Below are 23,417 nucleotides of genomic sequence, written 5' to 3'. Positions count from 1 at the left end.
TTCTGCTCCTCTCACTCTTTGCTTCGCAGAGTCGGTCTTTTGCACTGCCGATTGCATCGTGGTGCCTCAAGGTTGTTTTGCTGTGCATTGAGTGTTTTAGGACAGAAGCTGCATTCTATGAGCTTCTGCAGCACTTGGGGCAGTAACGCTTTGCCCGAAGCACCGGCGAAGCCTCTGCGTTTGTGCTGCGGCACTGCCGGGCAGCATCAATCCGGAGCGGACGCGTGGCTCCAGGAGGTGCGAGCACTCCCAGGGCTCCAGCTCTGTTAGCAGCCAGCGGAAGAGCTGGGTTTTGCAGCGTATCCAGGCCACCTATTCAAATCCAGGCTCTTTTGGCACCCGTGAAATTGTCTGACAACTTGCGAGCGGGCACCGTGCCATGCAAGCAGATGGGCACGGATGGCCCGGCAGCCAAGAGCCCGGGGTGTTCATCTGGCAGGGGGGAGCGGGAGCAAAGCTCCTCGGCGTGCACGGCCAAGCTCCCTCCTGAAGTCAGCGTGGGAAAAGCTGGCACACGACGGGGGGCCTGGTTTTCGGACGGGGTGTTTCGCAGCGGGGGTGTCACATCTCCTTCTGGCACAGCGCTGGTAGAGGTGCGTTTCCCGAAGGCTGCTGACGGGGTGGGTTAGAGGAGCCTTGATTTAAGCAAGCTGAAGAGAAGAGAGGCTGCTGCCATGTCCTTAACTCACCAAGTCTTTATGCAGGGAAAAGTTGTTATTATTCATGGCCATGACTTGTCCCTAGATCCACTTCTTTTTTGGTTAATTTGCTGAGAGAGAGAGAAGGTGTCCCTACAATCAAAGGTGCTGACTATGCAAGGACATGGCTTATGGAAACCAAGATCTCTCTTTCCAGGCAGGAGATAGCAGCAGGGGAGCCTTCCTTCAGCATTTGTGCTCCATCCAGTCCATACCACTCCAACACCGAGGACAGGCTAGTTTCTGAGATGCTTTCAACCCGAGCTCCCCATCTCGATGCACGGCGTGGTGGTGCCAGCCAGCCCCTGGCACCGTCCGGCGTCCCCCAGAGGCTCACCTTGAAGGCAGCAGCGCAGCAAGGTTTTTAACTACCTCTGCCAGGCAGTGTCCTCTGAGAGGCTGCCTCCTGCCACAAGTGCGCTGTGAGATAAAAGGATTTAAACATCCTCTTTGGGGCCTCACAGAAATTGTCAGGAGGGCTTTCTTTAAAGCCTAACTCCAGGGAAGGCCTTAATGCTTACTGCCTGGAGGGAAGCTTCTCTCACACAGGCAAGTGTTTGGAGGTGATTGACAGATCATTAATTAACTGTTATTAATTAACCCCCTAATCTGAAGGGAGGGAGGATCTCCTTGTGGGCCTGGATCCTGTCCTTTCTTTGAACAAAGGAGTCCTCTGTTCTGCTGCACTCCCAACCCCATCTGTCTTTGGGACTGAAGAAGCTCACAAAGAAGGCAGGCCTAATGATCCACCTTTTACAGCCCCCCCTTCAACCACCCTCATTTCCTGGCAGCTGCAGTTCAAGCAGGTGATTTGCAGGAGCAAGACTATTTGCGTCTATTACTCCAAATGTAGAGAAGGAGATCTGTGTAAAAATAAATCTGTTGTTGCCTTTCAGCCTCGCCTTTTTCCCCGCAGTGTAGGATGGGCTCTGGAAGGGTGCCGGATCTGTCTGTAACACGACCCAGCTCTGCATGTGGATGGTCTCATACCTCCCTTCAGGCTGGCCATGCTTTGAAAGGTTTTGGCCAAAAATTAGGACAGAAAAACTTTCTTTCTTGTCCAGGTTAGCTCCAGCGTAGTGACCTCCCCTCTGTCCTCCCCAGCCCCAGCTGTGCTAAGTGCTGAGTCCAGCTGCAGCCGCAGCTGTAGTGGAAGGGACAAATGCGTCTTGTGCTGACTTCAGCTGGACTTTGCTGGTGTCCTTGAAGATATTACTTGGCTCTAATCATTCTGAGCCAGCCCCTATCTCCTGCCAGTTGTACCTCTAATAACCTCCTATGTCAGGCACCAGGATAATGATAGCTTTATTTAACTTTGTCTGCATTTGCCTTTCCAGGAGCAGCAATGCAGCAAATCTGTACGCTATCTGTGGCCTAAGAGAAGAAATAGTCCCGTTTATCCCTAAACATCAGCTTGCAAGTTCTTTGCCAGTCCTGATAAAATATCAGTGGTGCTGACAAGCCAATAGTCATAATCACTGAGTGTTTTGCTGATGATTGTGCTAAGCTTTGCGTCCAATATTGTTGACCCTACATGTTTCCTATTATGTGCTGCATCCTTTGGCAGGAGACAGACCTTCTCAAGGATCAATATAATACCCATATTGCAGGAGTTATCTAAAACCCATAACGTTTGGCATGGCTTGATCCTTTTATTCAGCGTAGTGTATCAGGATTCATCCCTCCAGTGCAATTTCAGACAGCAGCATTAATGCTGTATAATCAAGAATGGAAATGGCCTCACTTTTCTGACATCTGAATTACATTTTTAACTATAATTTCCTTTATTAAGTAAAAGAAAGCCAAAACAAAAAAAAACACCAGTATTGGAGGCTTACTTTCAGGATTATATAATGCAGTCCTTTGAATGGATGAGGACTATGAATCATTTTTGTGTAAATACTGGTTGAGGCTGTTCATTTGCTTGTTTATGAAGGATTTTTGTTTTGTTTTTGTCCCTGCAAATGCCAGTCTATCACTTTCCATGCAGTAACACAGTTAAGAGCTCCCTGGTCCCTCTTATCTCACTGTACTCTTATTAGATTATTGGTTTCTTTCTTCTGTTCCTTCCCCTGAAAATTCACTCACTGTAAAAGGTGAGATTGCAGCGTATTGAGTTGTGTGATATTGCACCAATTGTTTATTGCAGTATCTTTTAGATTTTAAGACCTACAGGTCCTGAAAGTATTTTGGTGTTACCAAAGACTTTACTATCTGTGAATTTACGGAAGGTATTTTCTGGCACTCAGCAATGACTCCAAAGCCCCAAAGAATTACTCTCAACAGCCCTGAGTTTCAAAGCCTGACATCACTGTGAGCAAGGAATACAAATCCATCAACAGGAGCAGGATTTTAATTGCTTTAGAATGATTCTATAGAAATCTAAAATTGCTTTGTGGGATGAAAAAAATCCCCACTTTTATCTGTGAAGAGGTTTTAATTCTGGTGAATAAAATAAGTGGCTGCTGTAATAATACAAGATTTTTTCCCTCTGACTGTGTGGCTGTTCCTTCAGCCCGTGCCTGCTGGGATTTTATCCTTGAGCAGTGAGACATCGGAGTTCATCAGATATTATACGTGGCAATTGCCAAACCAGGAGAGGCTCTTTGGTGGCTGGAAGATTTGTGCTTCTGTTACGTTCGCTCTTAAAAAATGAGACCCCCTGCATTCTTTTGCAATGTGACCTTCTCTAGCTGATCATGTGCTGTATTTTCTCTGTGATCTGATCTTAAGGGTAATCAAAAGGTCAATAGTGCTTTAAAACACAATAATACCTTGACTCTTGCTTTGCAGCCTTTTTTTTTTTCTTTTTTTTTTTTTTTTTTTTTTATGAAAGGAACCAAAACCTCTGCAGACATTTCTACATCTGGCTTAGTTTCTGGTTAAATGCATCCTCAGGGAGTGTTAGAAAATATTACTTCTCCTCTTTAGAAGTAAATGAGTCATATTTTCCAAAACAGTTTTCAAGGAAAGGGCTATCAGAAGTTGTTTATATTTTCCTGTTAAATAGATCTGGTGAATACTTGAAAATAGTCTGCAAGCAAAGTCTGAAAGGCTTCAGCAGCAAATTCCTTCACAGCTGAAGTGTGGCTGAGCCAGGGATGGGGCAGACCACGATGATCCCTTCCTTATTCCACCCCTTTTGCTAGAGAAACCTTCTCTGAACCCCCAGATAAGCCTTAGCCCAGGCTCTTGCTGGAAAAAGGCACCCTTTCTCCTGTCTGCATCCCACAATCGTCACTGATGTAGCTAGACCTTCCCAAAGCCTCCCAAGGCCATTAGCAGGCATCTCTCAAGTGGAGCCAAAATAGCATCTAATACTGGTCAGCAGCAGCATTTCCTTACCAGGTATTTAAATGATTATTGAGCTCACTTTAGGGAGGGAAAAACAAACAAACAAAAAAAATAATAAAAGGGAAAGGAGGATCTAACATTTGTTATTTTAGTTAGTGGTAAGCTTGAGATGTGGTGATTGGCAGCTGCTCCTGAAATTCGGCACTGATATTTTTCCTTTTTGAAGCATCCTGATGCTAACATGCATTAAGGTATGGAAAACCTTCCTAGTGAGGGCTTTAAAATATTTTTAATTATTTTCAGAAATAAACCTAGCCATTATTGTATTTTCGAAGGACGATTATTTTGCCCTTTCTTGCATAACTACACATTTTAAAATAATTATTTTTATATTGATTTTCTTCAAATTGACCATAACAAACCAGACAAATCTCTTCAGGATTAATTTTCCACCTAGCTGAAGAAATTAGCTATTGCTTTCTCCCTCCCACCTCAAAGTCGTGGTAGAATGGTTACCTGGATACCCTGCCTGTAAAGGATGTATGTGCTGAAGCAATTTAAATAGCCTGATTTGTCATCTAACTGCAGACATCATTAGCAAAGCATTATTTGGCTGGAACATCGTAGGCTGAACATGGATAACTCCTCTATGTTGAGGAGAGATTTAATTTAACCACCTTGTGCCCAAATAGTGCCTGTCTTGAGAAAGGGAGCTGCTGCAAGTCCAGTGTGAGGACCTGTGTCTGGGTGGGAAATTATTTTACCGTTGTGTATAGCTTTTGGAAATGTATTCTGCACCAGAGCGAAAACAAGATCTTTCAAATATATTGTTTTAAAACCCGCTGATCTGTTTATTTGGGGGCTAAGAGATAATTTGCAGATGGAGGAAAGAGGGGAGGGAAGGAAATTTGAACCTGGCTTTTGCTTTTTTCCCAGTAGTTTTTCCCCTTTTCCCCTGTTGCAGTGTACTTCTCTTGTTAGCCTCTCAGTTTTTAAAATGACAATTACATCAGGATGGAAAGATGCACAAAAGCATTTATTGTAGAAAAAAGGTGAAATTACAGTGATGACTTGAGATTAATTTTACTGCATATGACAGTGTGCAAAGCAGGAAATAGTCACCTCCTCTGATAAATACTGCATGCCGGGAGGAGGGAATGGTCATTTCCCTGGAATCTGGCTATAGAGCATGGCCAGGGGTTAGCCTCTGCATAACAGTAAGGAATGAATAAAAAGAAATCTGAGCTATCAGATCACTTTTTAGGTCTGGACTCAACCTAACTTACTATTTTCAAGGCTTTGTCCAAAATCAGGTTAGTCGTATTGATTGCAGGATGATTTGGAAGATTCAGCTAGGGTCTGGGGATTTGTCAGATAGGTTCAATGGACCTGCATCCTTCCGTCTAAGCTAATTCTGCAGCTATAGCTGAATTGCAGGAGCACCACAATTGCATAGCTGCCAATTACATATTCCTGAACATCCTCCTTGGCAAGTCAACTCCCAAATCATGTTCAGGAATCATAGTCTTAAATGAAGCACGGTTGCAAAATATTCTGCTGATCTATGGTGCAAGTCTTTTTCCTTTAGTCATAATTGATGTTACAAATTTTTTTATGGCTTCTGTCATTAGTATTCCCAATTGGCTCAATCTACAATTTATTTCATGCTATAAAAATGCTAAGAATTTTCTCCTGATTAGCAGCAGCAGCAGGGCACGTTTCTAGATTTATCAACATGGGATATTTTGAGGCGGGTAAGGAATCTTTTGTCTTTGAATTAAAATGTGTCTAGACAGTTTTTTTTGTTACAAATCTAGCAAAATGAAGATACTTTCTAGGTAGTAATTAAATTCCTTCAGTGACATACAGTCTATTATGCACAAGACTTCAGTATAATGAATATATTTATTTCCAGGAAATCTACAGTATTTTCCTTGCCATTTGTAGGAGTAAGCATATAAATAATGCAAACCATGCTGCGCTGCTTTTCAGTTCTTCCTAGGAAATTATGCCATTAAAAATGCCATGATTCTTTCAGGCACACACAGACACAGCAGGTAAAAGGAATGTTCATGTGATGAACAGTGACAGAAGCAGCATCAGCTAATACATAACACTGCACAGCATAGCTCAGACAATGAAATTGTTTGCAGTAATTATGACGCAGAATAAGACTGTTGTTTAACTTAACATCATGGTAGTCAAACTGGGATCCATCAAAGTGGGCTCTGAATTTACAGCTGAGGGTTAGGACTCAGAGGCACAAAATAAGATGGGGGGAGATGGAAAACTCTGCAGCCTCCCCTGCCACTCCAAACACCCACCATCGATAGCCGTAAAGAAAATCAAACCTCATTTGAGCAGTTTGGGAAATACAAGGCCCCAGAAAATTCCTTGTGGGCTTGTTTTTGTTTGAGAGCACATGTTGCTGTTAGAAATCTGCAATTCAGATGTTAAAATATCTCTTCTGCAAAAATAGCAGTCGCTCCTGCAGCTTTCAGACAGCAAAGATCAGCCAGTGCATAAAAGCACGGTCGCGTCCCTTGAGGTAGGAGTGTTTGGTATGTTAAGGCAGGAAAATTTACCATCTACCATTTGTAGGCATTCCTTATGCATAAGCAGGGCTTTAGTACGTGTTGCAAATGGAAATTGAGTACATTATGTGCCTGGAAGGAGTTTATCTAACTATTTATGGGCTGATCACATTTTGAGCTAGAATTGCCTGGGTTATTTTTAGTGAAATAACGTTACAGGAGTAGGTGCCTTTAGAAAGGAGCAGCGAAATTCTCCCGTTGCGTGGCAGTGCTGCACAGAGTGACTCCCAGACCTTGCTTGTTTGTCTGATCTCAAACCTTCATGTCCCCAGGCTCATGGAGGAGAAGCCAAATCCCCACTGCCCCCAGTGGGGCTGCCATTTCAGATCAATGAATCGCAGCTTGGAGCCAGGCTTCAACCTCCCACAAAGCAGCCCTATGCATCTCTGTGCTTTCCTCCTGTCCAGCTGTGTGCCGAGCACTTGGATGGCTTTGGCCAGCCTGGAGCTCTGGCTTGGAAGTGGTGCGTGGCTGCTCTCTGGCAATCCAGCCTAGGTTTTCCCATCCCTCAAGCACTGTGCCCACGGAGTGCATGTGTTTGCCCTGTGGTTTCAGAAAGGATTAATTTTCAGAGCTGAGGTTTGTTGTAGCTGGTTCAAAGGAGCTTTGTACAGGAGTGAATTCAGCTTAGCACGAGGCTGTTCAGTGAAGTTTTTGTTGGATCTGGCAGAATAGTTCAAAAAGCCAAAAGAGTGCACTGTCTAAGGAAAAAAGGCTTCCATCTGCTTTCTCACCTTTACTTTCAGGGTAAAAGTCAACAGTTTTCACTCAACTGCTCTTTGATACAGATGCAGAAAGAAATTCCACAAACATTAGAGATGCAGATGTAAAACAGCACATCATTAGCACGAGTGACTACCCCTTCTTTCTAATAGAAAATGAATGAAAAACCATTAAAACTCATGAAATAATAAGGCAGAAGCATATAATTTAATATGGTCATCTATTTGGAAATGCACATTGTGCATAAATAAGCAGACATATCAGCAGGGAATCCACAGCCATCTAGCAAGTAAGTTGTTTTGCTGTTGCCATCTGACCTGTAGATAAGTGGAAACAATGTCTTCATTAAACCTACAAAACTGCACATTAATCATTAGCAAAACCACTGCTGCGAGATGTAGGGGAAGCCTTGCTGTGGCTCGGGGAGCTGTGTGCATGTACATAATGGCAGGCTCTAACTATTAAGTTCATATCGAAAATAGATCTGCTGTTGGCATGAAGGCTTGAGCCACAGCGCTTGCGTGCCTGCTATGAAGGAAACCCAGTTTATAGTTTCTAGACTTACTATATGTTGGGGAAGAAAAGGTGCATCTGCAAAAAAATCTATTCTACGTGTAGAAAATAGAATGGCAGATTTAATCCTGTGTTGCACCTTTTGGTCATTTTGCTGGTATTTCTGCAGGTAAGCAACAGACCCACTTTATTTTGTCTCCTCTGTTTTCCTCATTCAACCAATAAGCCAATTCAGTCCGAAAGTAGTCAGACTGTCTGTAACTAATCCTATAATACTTTCTTGACATTCATATTGCTGTTGAGCATTTCTGTCAATAAAGTCATCGCCTGTGAGCTGCATGGAAAACAGAGTGCCCAGGCAAAAAACACAGGTTTCGTTCTTATCAATATTTTGATAAAATGAAGATCTTCTCTCAGCTTTACTGGAATTTACTCAAGCATTTGATAATAGCAGCCTATTGGGCATGGCTAAGGAGGGAACTTCAGGGATCTATACTAAAACACGAGAAAATGGCCTGTGTATTCTTTTTTATCCAAGATCTGAGTCCTGGAAGTGTCAAACACACAGTATGTTTTGGACAGAGTTGAAATTCCAATATTAATTTCAGATGCTACTCCCTAGCCTTGCCTAATTCTACAATATCCGCCTTGATATTAGTAAGAGCTGCGGAAGATGTCATTGCCATTTTCAAACTAAATACTAAAAGCAAAGGTTATGTTTTCTGTCCCCCACATTCAGGCACGGACAAGAAAGGGGTGTTTGCTGTCACAGCCAGCTCATTTGGTTATTCCCTTCAATCTGCATCTGGCCCACGTTCCACTGAAACTAGTGAGGGCTTTTCCCATGACTTTGCTGGCCTTTGGATTTGAGTATGGGCAGGTCGGGTCCCAGTTTAGGAACTGCCTCTGTTGTTTCCGATCCAGTTCACCTTGAAGTTAATGGGAGACCTTTCACTAAGTGGAAGGCAAGTTGGATCAGACCCAAAGAAAAAATACTTAGTGAGTACTTAAGGGTTGTAAAAACGCAATTCAATGATTAACTCATGCAACCACTTTCCTCCACTGAATTCTTGTCCTCACAGTTCACAGTAAAAGGCAGGAAAACTGTGAAATACAAGTGTCCCTTGCTTTAGGAAAATCACTGTCCTCTCTTTGGAACCAGGCTCCCACAAAACTCCTGCAGGTTGTACACGCATCTATCGCACTGTACAGGAGATAAGCTTCATATTTTGTAGACATTTAAACACAGTTAAAAATTCCAGGAGAAGTAGCCAGACATGAACATTTGGAGAAAAGCAGCTGCATGTCATAAATCAGGTCGATTTAAAAAAAAATTGGCAACAGTGTTATTTCACACAATGTTTTACTGCAGATCTTTCGCAGATCTTTCCTCCTCTCTCTTGTCTTTTGCTTTTCTCTTCGTCCCTGTGTCATTTTTCCTAATCTCTGCATTTATTATCAGCCCCTGCATGCTTTAGCACAATCTCCTCTTATCTTACTGAACAACCTGAGCATAGGTAAGCTTTTAGGTTTAGGTTTAAATTAGACAAAACTAATTTCTAAGTGTTGTTGCAAGGAGCACACTTGTTTCACACTGAACACGAGCTCAGCCAAGTGACATCAGTGCAATGTGTCCCCTCCACATCCATGTAGACACACACACACACACGTGCCCTTCCTGAGCTTCGCTTCAGGTCTGCGTGTGTGTGGTTGGGTGATCCACAGAGCGTAAATATTTCTCTGCACCTTGAGCATGGGAGTTCACTGAACTCGTTCTATTTGATGGGAGATATTTATATAAAACAGCAATTGCCCTGAGATGTGCTGCTGGGAGCAGCCAAGCCAGCGAGAGGCTTTTTCCCCTTGCAGTAGTGCTGAGCAGTTTCTCTGCCACCCTTCTGCTCTTTATTCTTTCATGTAGGGTGTTTTTCAAAGGTTTCTATTTTTTTTTATTTCTTTATTTTATTTTATTTTATTTTATTTTTTTATTTTATTTTATTTTTAATTAAAAGCAGGGTTAGGCCAATACTGAGCCCTTTTAAAATCCTGCTTCTACTGCTCTTGCGACAGATGCTCCTCAAAACCTTCTCCTCGAGGTTTTCCCTAAAATGCTCCCTTAGCTAGGATGAAACGAGGAGAAGGCTCATGGCTGCGTGGAGAGCAGGGCTGCTCTTGCTTCTCTCACTCCGCTACAGCCTCCAGCAGCAGGGCCAATGCAGAGGCTGGGAGGTTAAAATTAAAATGCTCCTTCCCAGTGCAAAGGCAGAAGAGGGAAGAGATGCTAATACAGCTTGATTTTCCCCTGGGAGTAATGCAGTGACTCCCCGGGGGCTGCAGAGCGTTAACCCACCCTTTATCCAGACACTTGCAAGCTAAAAGGGCCCTGATGTGTAATTTCCAATGTAATTTGTGACTCACGCAGTGCCTTTAATATAAAGTGCGGATTAGCGGTGGGGGTTTCCAGCCTGGAAGAGGAGAAGTGTAGAGGGAAAGTGAGATTTTTTTATAGTTCTGTGAGGCACAACTGGTCTGTGAAATGGCTACAAAAAAAGGGGCTCCCAACCCAGTGCCCTCTTACTCATGCAGTATATGGCCAACCAAGGCGGAGAAGAACCCTGTTAGCTCGAATGTGGACAGGGAACGAAGTGTTTGGGTTGGTGCTGAGATGGACTGTGGAGTCTTGGAAAGCCGGGCATCCTCTGAGCGAGGCTGTTCCTAAGTGCTCGAGAGGTCCAGGAGTACCCTGGAGAATTTGGGTTTGTAAATCACCTTGGCAGCTGCCTGCCAGAAGGGAGCTACTTGAGAAATGCTCCAAATGGCAAGCCGGTGATGTCACCACATTCCCAAACATGTAAAGCTTTGCAGTCCGGAATAACCAAGGTGGGACGTGTCCATGAAGCATCTGTGAAACCAGCCTCAAAGAGCTGTTTTGGTTTTGCAGTGGGATGGGGCTGGTGCCTGGGCACAGCCTGAGTCCGGTCCCATCACACCTGGGGGGACAACGAGCAGCAAAGTGCTGTTCTGTAACCCTTGTTTGGGCAAAATTCTTGTCGGGAAGAAAACACACTAAAAAAATGGAAGAAACACGATAAAAAAAAAAAAGGATGGTTACCCATGAACCGCAGAGGTTACCCATGAACTGCAGAAGCAGCGTGGGGCAAAGAATAAGTCTGCCACCCTTCATGGAGATCACAGTCACCGACAGCTGGAGAAGTAAAGAGACAGGAGTAAAAATTAAAGAAAAGCGGGAGGTGGAGTAGTTTGCTTTATTAGAGCAATGAAATACCACACCATATCAAAGCAATTCCCATTTCTTTTGTAACCACAAAGTAGTCTGAAACAGGCAATTACATCTTTTTTCCAGCTCAGAGAGGCACGTCACCCTTTGCCACACATTAAGGAATGTTAATAGCAGCAGGAAGGAGTTCAGGGGTGCGTGCGCTTTAGTGGGAAATCACACCTCCGAGGAATTAGAAGCACTCAGCCCCGGGGAGTGATTATTTCGCAGTAACCACATGCCTGCTGTTCTCTGTGGCATAATTATTCACGGGATTTGGGATTTAAATAAGCTGGACAAGCAAAACTTGAGGTTCTCTGGGGGAATAACCCCCTCTGCCCTGAGCTGGCCTGGGCACCAGCATCCTCGGGTGCTCTGTGCTGTTCTGACCCCCTGTCTCTGGGTTGGTGTCAGGCAGGAGAGCAGTGTTCAGCCCTGGAGATCCATAGTTGCTAACAGCTGGACAGTGCAACACTTGCTGTACAAATGAGAATTTGATGCTCTTTTTTATCTGTCAGTCCCCACGTGTAGACTCTGTCCTCCTAATGGGTTTTGACAATAACTGTTTCTCTGCAAAGTCTTGGGCACCTCACTCAGTGTAATGGGATGTCCAGTAGCTCTCAACTGATTAACTTTGGATAAAAAGCCCAAAATATTTGGCTTTTGCATGGGTAGGTGAGGAGGAAGAGTGCCATAAGTTAGTTGTTTGGCGTCCTTGGGGAAATGTTGAGTCTGTTGTAGTGCTCTGCATGGGGCTGTTGCTTGGGTACTGAATGTCCTGAGGGCACAAGGTGACATCTGGGTGCCACCAAAGCCCATGGCCAAAGCCGATCTGTACTTTTGGTGGAACCACATGTTTTTTTCCCAAAGTAGTTGTTGTCATGGGTGGAATAGGAAAAAGAAAAAAAAACCACTAAGTGTGGAATTGGATGGGGTGAGCAGCCAGAGCTGCTGCTGGGATCCCGTGCTCATCACTGCCTTGTTCTTGCAAAGTGCTGAGCACAAAAGAGCTCCAAGGAAGTATTAAGTCTATGCTTGACTGTCAAGGACACACATAGTTCACTGAATATATGCGTGCCCAAAGTTAAGCATGTGCTTAATGAGGCTAGAGTGCTTTGCTTAGGGCAGAGCTGAATCCTTAATAGCTCCGTGTTTTGCAGCTTTTGCTGAAAAAATGGAGCTGATACTTCCCTGCTTCCTGCACTATTTGGAGGACAGGCTTACTAATATTCATGATTCTTGGACTGATGGGAAGGAAAGTAATGAATAAAAAGGAAGACAATATGTATCAATACATCAGGTTCACAGTAATTAATTTTTGAATGTGTTTTGAACTGGTACTTACCATGAACCCTGAAATTTCAATGGCATATACATCACATACAGCAAAAAGAAAAAAATCCAGCAAGCCGAAAGAAATTTGAGCTCTTGGTGCTTCTGATACATTTAATGTTGTTGTTCCTTCAAATCCCTACCTCTAATGACCCCAGACATATTAAATAACATTCTCAGGGCTGAACAAATGCTTCAGACTTCTAATTTTACACCAGTTTTTCATCCTGCACTCTAAGAATGTTATATATTGAAAATCCTTCTCTGCAGAAAGCACTCTGTAGGCTTTTTCCTGAAGACAGGCTGCCGGTACCTGGGCTCACACTGAGCGCTGTTTGCACTGCCTGGTTTTTTAAAAATAGTTTTTGCAGCTGGATCATTTTTCAGGTTTGCAATTTATGGCTAGCAGGCAGTGTACAACTGAGCCTTAGAGGGATAAATCAAGGGGAAAGATGACAGATTTCATGGCCTTGGCATGGCAAAAATGCTCACACCACTTGCCCAAGAGCACAAAGGAATCCATGCCAGAAAGGCTAGCATAGGGGCGGAAAATAGTGATGGTGATCTAGTTTCTTAATGAAGATACCTTAAAGAACAGAACAAAATATCATTATAGCACCTCATTAATGATCTCTCCTGCTTACTTAATTGCTATGAGCCTTTTTTTCTCCCTGCTGTGGCAACAGCATTGACCATATTAACGTTGGTACTGGGAACTGTTCTGTAGTGCTGTCAAGTACCTCTTAATCTTCCAACTCCTGTACGTCGAGGCGGGTTTCTGTCTCAAAGATGAATCAAACCTTATTTCTGTGTTGAGGATTGTTTTTTTATCTGCAAAGTAAATTAGTGACAGGAGCTTCCCAGAGCTTGCTGTTCTCTTCATACCATGACTCATTTGTTTTTCTGTACAAGCGTTTTCTGGATGGTAGGAAAAAATTCCTGGCCAACATGCGCTGCCACTTAGCCACTGAAGCATCAGCATTTGTTTGTTCCGTGTCCCAAATCCCCTGTCCCCATCAGCATCCCAAAAAAGGGAGAGGAAGGAGAATTTGCAACAAGTCCCACATTTGCACACCCGCAGTTTCTGCTTGTGTCGTCTCCTGTGCCATCAGTGGACCAGTGTGGATTATATACCTCCCGCTGAGCAACCCGCACAGACAGTAGCCTTCTGTAAAGCAAGGCACGGAGACCTGAGCTTCTCATTTTGGAAATACACATTTCAATCCCCACTACTGGTCCCAAAACAGCCCTGCATATTGTTCTGTACATCAGAAGCAGCTTTGTACACAGCTTCCAGAAGCAGCTGTGAAAAATGTTGGGGTAGATCTTTACTTACCCCATTGTTCAGTGGCGCTGCATTTCATTAATAACCGAGATCAAACTCTGTCCCATAAAATGAAATGAGCTGGAAAAACTCATCTTGTTTGAAGTCTTTTAAACTCTCATGCTTTTTAACACTGTGTCTGCCTCTTAACTTTGAGATATCTTGGGGAGGGGGTGGTGGTAAAAGGGAAATAGAAGCAGATATTGCAAAGAATGATCTATAAAGAATACCCGTCTGATCACGTTGTGTCCAGTACCCTGACAAGAGGTATAAGATATTGATGTATGTGTGGAACTATGCATGAAGTACGCTTCTGTGCATGCACTTACATGCATCTATCTGGAGCTTGGTAGTGCTGGAGTTCTGCTCTCTCATTGCGTATGGCTTATCTACTTTGTAACAGCATTTCATTTTGCTTTCTTTTCAGCTGTCTTCTAACTAATAATAATAATAATAATAATAATAATAATATTAGCAATAGACCCATGACTCTGATATCTACCCCACACCAGCTCTCTTTAGCTGAGATCCCTGGAAGGGGAAGGGGACTGCTGGCTGTTGCACCAAAATGTGCGGGTGGGGAGATGTCCTGACAAATATGCTTACACTAATAATATTTTTCCATTTGCTTTTCCCATGATGACAGGCAGCTACTTACTAGGCAGGGCTGGAAGTCATGTTCTGAATTGCTGAAGGAAATGTTCCCAGTTGATCAAACTCTATGTGTTTTTTATACTGATCAAAGATTCTCTGCATGTCTTATATATCTGAAAGCACAGAAGAATGAATGAAGAAAAAATAGTTATTCTTCTGTGCTGGTAGACAATGAAATGATGATTGGTGAGATTATGCCTTGACTCTACTGTCAGCACAATGTCAGTAAAGGCAACGGTATAGAGAGGGACCATTTTGAGATATTAATACCAAATCCAGATCACTAGAAGGAACAGAAAAGCCCCAAGGTGGAGGAAAAAGTCTGTTTTTATTATTATTATTTTATTTTGGTGGAGAATAAAATGAATCTTTCAAATTCTTGTATCCTGTAGTTACTCTGATTATTCATCCCTTCATATCCTACCTGCTTGTGTAGTCAGGAGTGGTAACTTGTGTTTTGCTCAGGTGAAAATCTGCTTTTATATATACTAGTGGTATATTTTTGTGCATGGGATGGCAGGAACCTTTCACTCTTGATGCGTTGAGCCAGGGACTAGTTTTACAAAGTCTTTTCCCGAATGCCCTGATTTGTGCTGAGGAATCAGAGGTTATTTCGTTGTCTCCTAGAAACAGTGCTGGTTTTGAGGGGAAAGGCTAAAGTAAATATTTCAAGGCTTTGGGTTGGGGGGAATTGCAGTGAATTAAAAATAAATGAATGGTGCTTAGTAAGAAGGGGCCTCTGAGCAGAGGAATCTGCAGTCTAAAGGCATTAAGGCTTAATTCCTGGGTCTTGGCTTAAGGGTGCTCTTTTCAGGAATGGGAGCCAGTTATTCTGGTAAATCTATTGCATGTATCCCTTCCTCGGAAAGACGCACTGACCAGCTGCAGCACGTCTTACTGGGATGGCTGTGCCTCGATCATGGAGCGAGGAGGAAAGCTGAAGATGGAAATTTGCAGAGGACTGAGGCCAGCATGTCGCAACAAGGAGGAGAGGGCTGTAGCCAGGGAATTGGGGAAGGACGTTTTGAAGATCGTCTTATAGCAATGTCTGTCAAGAATGGTTTAGGTCCAGCTGATCTTGGCCTGGGGCCAAGGGATGAGCTAGGTGACCTGAGCCTTTTTTCTTTGACTCTGCAAGTGGAAGTGGAAAAAAAACACCTTAATACACTGTTTTCCCTGTGGATTTTCTCTCCCTCTTCCCTCCCAGTACCCTCTTGTGCCAGGTAACAAGATAGTCATATATCCAAATGCACTTTATGAAGCTTATTGTCATGCACTGTATCAGAAGTTTGTGATTTATATGACGCTCACTGGTCCTTGAGCATGTGCAGTTGTTAAGTTCTCCTCGTCTTCTCGGGAGAAAAGCCCTCCAGGGCTGGCATGCAATAGCATGATCTCGGTATTTATCCTTTTGGCGGTTTGCTAATTATTCCTATTCCTAGCACATCCCTGTACGAATTTCTGTCTTTCTGCCACAGTAAATATTCTCTCATTTTTCTAGCTGCAGAGCTGCTAGTTAAGCAGGAGAAGCCTGAATATCCTGCAGAGGCCCATATTGTCATTTGGATGATAGCAATGAAACCAGCCAAACATCTTTTCTGTACCACTTAAATTGCATGTCTTTGCATTCCTGGATTGGACACTCATTTTCTGGACCATATTCTGCTCTTGTAAACAGCTCATATGGTTCCTGGGAGTGCTCTTTGTAGCAGAGCACTTTGATAAAGCCAAAGCCATCAGCTGCCAAGACTCCATAAGGAGTCGGAAATAGGCACCAGATATCTTCGCTACTGTAGACGTAGCTGCATTAGCAGTATCATTTATCTTCCTAAGGACTTACTAAGCCACTAAAATGTATTATAAAATTAAGGGCATTTTTTCCACCTGTTCTAACCAGTGCCAAATGCACAGAAAGCTCTCCCCGGTGATAGGATTCTGTATGCAAAACCTGAGTGCACTCCTAAGGACAGCAGCTGCCTCAGAGACAAGGTTTTGTTTTTCTTTTTTTCTTTTTTTTTTCCCTTTTTTTTTACCATGGGCTGCCTCCTTCAGTTACAATAATACACTTTAGATTATCTCAGGGCAGTCTGGATCCCAGTGCTGCACAATCCAATTTGACGTAAGGGTTGCAGAGGGGGGAGAAAATCTTGCAAGCAGACACCGGACTTTCAGTCTGCGTCTTCCACGAGTACAAAGAAGTTCATAGGCTGGGGAAATTTCCTGCCTGTCTGTGCTGGGAGAAAGGCTTTCTGCTCTTGAGCTGTGGTTTGGTTGCTTGCCAGAGTAAAAGCAACCCCAAAGCCCCAGCGTGAGGCTTCCGAATGCGAGAGGTCCCCACGTCCCTCCCAGGCTGCAAAATAATTGAAACAGCAGCTAACTGCTGAGTGGCCCCTTTTAGTCTTGTGTTAACTGTATTTTATCATTTAGATAACACTGTATTTTAACTGTTACGTTCACAACTTGGCTCCAGTGCAGGTATTTAAGCACCTTAAACACTCCACAGGAACAGAGAACAGTAGTAGCAGAGGAAAGCTGCTTTCTGAAGGAGAAGAAGAGCGACCTATAGCTGTGGGTAGCCCCAGATAATCTCCAGTTATCTGTTCCCATGGCCAAATTAGTCTCTTACCAACGGTAGTCATGTGCTTGCTCATACACTTGCCATGCCACCTTGGCCAGTGACATCTCTTGCTGATTTTGCTGCTGCCAAATTCCCCAGCTGGAGAGGGTCAGGGTCTCCACCTCCAAAACGGTCCAACCCGAGCAGACCTGTCGCTGCCGTGGAGATGTGATCCGTAATCATCCCTAATCCCTTTGGCTGATTCCCCTGATTACGTGTGGGAGCAGGAGTGCAGTCTAGTTAAGAGGAGCTGTTTTCAGATCATCAGCATGTCCTTTGATTAGCAAAGGTACATGCATTCGAGATGAAGGTGTCCTGAAATGGCTCTGGGCCGCGGCACAGGAAGGCAGCATGTGTCTGTCAGGATAAAGCTTGAATCACATTGGGCTGTTTGCCCTATTTTCTAGCTTTTTGGCTGCTGCACAGATAATAGGACCCCTCCAGTGCAGAGGAAGCTTGGCATCGAGGCAGGATTCTTTCGAGTAATACATGGCCCTGGTGGGTACTAATCCTGGTAATTTAGGCAGGTGCATGCGAGGAATTCTGGAAACTAAATAGAGATTTCCACGTTAAAGGTTTCATAACGATGCTTTCTGAAATGCTAGAGAGCCTGCAATCCCAGTGTGCTGATGGGGTTCATGAAAAAAAAAACGAGGAATTAATAGTATTTGTTTTTGGCAGTGAAGTAATTGGACAAAAAATACTTACAGAAACATTTAAGAAAGACAAACAAACAAACAAAAACCTTGAAGCTTTGCAATGATGCCTGCACACAAATCACTGTGTTGGTTTATCCAAATATGCCTGAGCACAAATCCAGGCCCCAGCCACGGTCAGAATGGAGCTGCCTCACCAGATTACTCATGACTGGCTTCATTTATTGGAGGAGCTTTGTTGCTGCTGTTTGTGAGCATGCCTTGCTCTTCTAGCCACAGGATCAGATGACAGTTGCATCTCATCATGCAAATGTGTTCTTAGCCTGTTTAAAATCGTTCTTTATTTCCTGTATTTTCTCCGAGTTGTGCCATGGCTGGGAAATTTTCGTGGGCTTTGATTTCCCCTTAGTTCTTGTTTCTCCCCTACTAGTGTTACCGGTGCTGATTTGTCTTTTCCTCATGCAGTAATTGGGCTGGTGCCACTGTGTAATTTTTAACTGTGTGCAGTATCAACAGACCTCCATCTGTCTTTCCTCCAGAGCTTCCCAGCCTGCCGTTATAAATATCTGCCAAATCCTCCTCCAAAGAGAGGATCACCAGATTCCAACTGTTTACAAAATAAGAGACGCTGCCAGGAATCCTCTCCCACCATCTGCAACCTGTGCAGGACCCTGTGTCCTGCGTGTTGTGAGCTTTTATTGCTGCCACTAAGGAGCTCTGACCGTCGTCTGCAATTTGTTGTCTGTCGGAAGCGTGCACTTCTGCGGAGGGTTGGGCACGTCGGTCTGTTTGCTCAAATACCTCATTGCATGTGTCATTTTATTAGGCAATAACCTTCAATAACCATTGGGTAATAAAACCAAAATAACAGGGATTTATATATATATATATATTGTTGTTGTTTTTTCCTTTAAAACACAGCTCTGGTTTAAAACATGCTATGGGCTGGATCAGTTCCATCGTTGTTTTATAAGGTATTTTAATTGACCTGGAATGGGCTCAGTGTACATGCTCCTTTTGCAGCCTTTTTCTTAGAGACTGAGGGTGTTACAGTGCTCCGAAGCCGGTGTAACCGATAGGACTTGCTCACTGCCCACCTGTGTTACCGAGAGCAGAGTTTGATTTCATAGAATCATAGAATTTCCCACCTCTCTATATTTGCACATCAGAATAGAAGATCATTAGAAGAATTAGCACCAAAACAGGTGATGCACTGATAAGACCACACACACTAAAATCTATCAGGTTTTCTAATATGATAAAATCATGTATAAATTCATTTGTATAACTCAAAAATAAATATTATGATGTAGGTGCCCTTTTAACACCATGAAAGCCATTCTCATAATGGTCCATTGATTCCATTGATTCAGTGCTGTGTTAGGCTCATGTGGCTTTTAAAATTCAGTTGTGTACCCTAGGCTATGATTGTCACACGTGTTAGCATCTGCTGGTGGTATGGTAGCCAGCTCTGGCTGAGGAGCTACCAACAAATCTCTTTAGGTGCTGCTACAGACGTCAAATTAACGATAATTTTTCTTTGAATGAAACCGATGCTAGCTAAGGTCAGATCCAAGGAGCAAGGTTCCAGTTCTCTCAAGTGGGATATTGGAATATGTCATCAGAAAGGGTTTTTCAAGGTTATTTCAGGAGAGGGTTTCACTTTAGGACCTTGTACATAGTAGTTCTGCAGAGCTTTGCAAAGGAACTTAAAAGGCGACTTGGAGCTGAAAAATACTCCTTCTAGCCTGCATTCAGAAGAACCCAGTATTTCCCAGAGACAGCAAAGCGGGTGCCGTGCTTGCCCGTCGCGGGCATGGAGCACAGCAACTGGGGCTGGAGGCTGTTCTTCTGTAGATAATTAAAGAGAAACACCTGGAGCACTGAAGGAATTTAGAAGTTTGTTTCATGATCTATAGCCAGGTTGAAAAAATACTGGTATTTCCACTGTTTAGATTGCACTGTGGATTTGGTGTCCATTTTTGAAGGTTTTAGGGCAACCAAGTTCACGATTTCTAGAAGGGTGTGCCACCATTTAATAATACATTATGACAGGAGAGAAGTATGTACAAACAAGTCGAAGCCTGCAGGAGAACTGTACTTATTCCCAAATGAATAATATCCCCAGCCATTGCCGGGGGTGGCAGGGAACAAATAGGAAAGTGAAATTAGAGAGACCAGACCATCCCAGCGGTGATGTACTGGCTGCCCAGCGTGTCGAGCCGTCGCGGGGCCATGGGGAGAGCTGTGCTTGCAAGATTGAGATCGACCCTTTCTTTAAGTCTGATTTTCTGGAGCGAGATTTTCTTGTAAAGGAACAGCCACGATTCATTTAAAGTCTTTGGGAGATAAAAAGCAGATGGCATTGATTAGCTAATTAATAATATTTTCTGCAGCTTGTCGGCAGTGCTGGTATGTGTAAAGTTTGGAAAAGCTTGGTATGAGTCTTTTTTTCTTTGATTTGTTGAAAAAATTGACTCTTAAAATCTGGAATGGAGGAGAAGTTATATACAGATGGGTAATTTTCCCAACAGAAATATCTTAAACTTTTTCTTTGAATTTATAATCAGGGCTCATTTCTTAATTTTTGAGGGGAATATGCACAACAAGGCTGCAGCTCCCCTAGCTCTTGTCTTGATTACACACTGCACTGTGTGACTTGCCACAGGCGTCTGGCTCTCGTGTATTCCTCCTTGTTGGTGTAATCCTTCCCCCTTTGCAGTTACGATGAGACAATGGACGATATTATTTTTTATTTTATTTTATGCCAGGCTTACTTTCAGCTTGTCTCCGGGTGAACCCTTGGCAGCCACAGTAGCCAAAGTGCTGATTTGATTTGTCCTGTAACATCTGTCAAGCATTGGCCAGCTCCGTAACCACCAGAACGGTCCCTGCTGTTTTGGCTGGGGCATCACTGGGGTGTTGGACACCTCTCTGACCTCCTGTAATACTGGACATGTCAAATACCTTGATGGTCTCTCTGTGGTGGCAATTGTTCAGCATTTAGGGTGAGATGGAGTACCTTGCTAAGAAAGAAATATAAAGAATAATGCCTGAGAAGGGATATCAGCTTTTCAAACCTGCTGGTGGCATAGCAAAATTTTCACATGACCAAAAACCACAAGACTCATCTGGTTTCTTGAGCGAGGTGGACATGGGGGACTCGGAGGCGTACCACTCCTGTCAGTCATCATGGTCTGGGTGGAAATGAGCGTGGCTAGATGCAGCCTTGGGTTCCCAGCGAGCCCTATAAGTGCACCTTGCTGCAAATTCTCTGCAGATCTGAGCTCTGCACCAGCACCACCCCAAAGCCTTTCATGTGACAAGGTCCTGGCGCAGAAGCTTTAATTTAATTGCCAGTGTGTAGCATAGGTGATGCACGAGCTGTCAGCTGGCCACCTGTGACAGCTGGGAATGAGAAAGAGCTTTGGAAAAACATGTTTTCCTCTTCTGGGGAAGTGTCCTACCTTGCAGATGCTGTACAGAACAGCTTTGCAGTCCTTATTTCATATTTAAGACTGAAGGGTATGATGCAGGTCTTGGTGGGGCCCAGACATTGTACTGGTGAACCGCCTGAGTTGTGCTCCATCCAAAAGCCACCAGGACTAGAAATTGCCTAAGACAGAAATTTGCTCCTGTTAATACAGAACTTTCTATTTTCTATGTAGTTGGGTGTTCAAGCTTGAGCCTTTCTATTTCCATCAGAATGACATTTTTTATTGTTTCTTAAAATGAAGAAACAACAAATTCTGCATCTTCTCTGGAGCACGGTCTTGTTAATGTTCTTTGAAACATGACATGTGTCGTGGCCGTCAAACTGCAATGATCCCATTTCTTCTGAAATGAGAAAAACATGTCACTTTTGGCTCTAAGTAATACAAAGGGAGAGTCATATTTTAGATAGGAGCTACACGGCTGCCAAAGATGAAAGAAAAATGTTATTACTTTTGGAAATTTCATAATTACAGTTAATGATAATTTAATGAAATGACATTGTCTTCACCGCTATCACTAATGAAATGTTTGAGAGTGATAAAATAGATCTTGTTAAATAGAGCGAGAGCCTTGAGTAGAATAGCTTTTCGACAGCAGCCTCCATGCACAAGTCGTGGAATACTGTTTTTTGTTAGAGTAGTTTAAAACAGAAGTTAAAATGAAGGCTACATTGCAAATAATGCTCACAAGAAGTATTTAAAGGCCTTCCATTAAGCAAACAATACTGAACTCCTGAATAACGTGCTGATGACTGAGTACTGCTCCTTAGAAATGCTAACCCTTCATTAAAACACTTTCCTTGTTTTTCTTTGCAGACAAACCAGAGAACAAGAAACGCCGCCTGACTTTTTTTATTTCTCAGACTATGAAAGACATAATGCAGAAATAGCAGCATTTCATTTGGACAGGCAAGTAAAATGGATTTGCATTAAAAGAAAAAGTGGAAATATTGTGATAAGTTTCTGCACTTTGCCCGGCTCTGTAACCAAATTACTTTTAAAAAAAGGGGAAGATGGAACAAAGGTTGGCCAACACCATGAATAATAGAAACAGAAGATGATGAAACAGTAGATTAATAATTAGGAAGTGTGACTTACTCTGGGAATGAGAAACCTGGCAGTAAGTAATTCTCAAAAAGAAAGAGAAATGATATTGAAGGGAAGCTGAGAAATGAATTTCCCCTGTGATCGTGAAGTGCATACGGAGAGGACCCGTCTCCTAGGGAATAGGCAGCACAAGTACGACGGGAATCTGGCTCACCCCAATTAGCTCCAGGGCACACAAATCCAAGTGCAGGGATTCGTGTGTGTTCAGAGAGGAATAATTGCAGTGGAAAGGGAATTCTGGTTTCACAGCCAACAGTTGGGGCTCTCCTGTGTCGGGAGCATATGTAGACCACAAGATAGTAGGAGGGAGAAGACACTGATGTTCATCCCATGTTCCTGTTAGCTAAAAATGTGCCTCCAGCAGAGGTAGAGCAGAGTCTGTTGGATAGTCCAAGACTGGAAATGGACTGGGGCCTGCCCAGATTAGAAGCAGGAATTAATTCCTGAGGACCTATTAATTGTAGGGCTAGAAACCATGGCATTTCAGGCCTTTCACAGGCTGACTTAGAACTGAACTGGACACTCTGAAGTGCTAAGAAACATCCTTCCAAAAGCTTCAAGTTTTGGGCCACAAATTCTTTGGGGGTACATGTAGTATTGGTGCCTTCTGGTTTGATGGTCAGGATGAGGGAATCTGTCAGCAGGTCACATCCTTAAAAAATCTTCTGTATTTTATTGTTGTTGACCTTAGTGTTGATTCCCTCTGTTTCATATTTTATATTGCCATTTTAAGCAGATGGTGCTGTAGGAAAAAACATTAGTGGAGTTCCTGCAGGGAGATACGTTAAATATCCACATGCTAAGCAGAAAAAGCAGTGTAGAAAATCTTAACAAAAGCTGGTGAGATTGGGATTGAAAAAGGGTCTTTACCCAGCCTTTGCCCCTGGGAAAATTTTTAGTCTTGGAGAGGTTGATTAGGTTGGTATAAGGGTATTTAAACAGGGAGGAGTGGAAGCATATAAATCAAACAAGTACTAAGACTGTCAGGAAAAAAAAAAAAAAAGTACTAGTTTTTAAATCTATTAGATGGTGTTTATGGAAGAAAGAGGCTGAAATCCCGTTCCTGAAGTCACTTAAAAATTGATGAGCAAAATGCTTGTTTTAACAATCCTGAATTGGCACAAGCTCAAAACC

At 43.2% G+C, this 23,417-nt stretch overlaps 1 protein-coding gene across 1 annotated transcript in view; it reads left to right on the top strand.

Moving 5' to 3' along the window:
* Nucleotides 1-23,417, top strand: part of FAM20C (FAM20C golgi associated secretory pathway kinase) — a 58,336-nt gene that overhangs the window by 22,115 nt on the left and 12,804 nt on the right. Inside the window, exon 5 of the mRNA XM_066977420.1 lies at nucleotides 21,993-22,085. Within this exon, the coding sequence (XP_066833521.1) occupies nucleotides 21,993-22,085 (93 nt within the window). The remainder of the gene's footprint in view (nucleotides 1-21,992; nucleotides 22,086-23,417) is intronic.

The sequence above is a fragment of the Anser cygnoides genome, chromosome 15 (genome assembly GCF_040182565.1).
Source record: "Anser cygnoides isolate HZ-2024a breed goose chromosome 15, Taihu_goose_T2T_genome, whole genome shotgun sequence".
In the NCBI taxonomy this organism is placed as follows: domain Eukaryota; kingdom Metazoa; phylum Chordata; class Aves; order Anseriformes; family Anatidae; genus Anser; species Anser cygnoides.
This window is presented reverse-complemented; position numbering and strand designations above follow the sequence as displayed.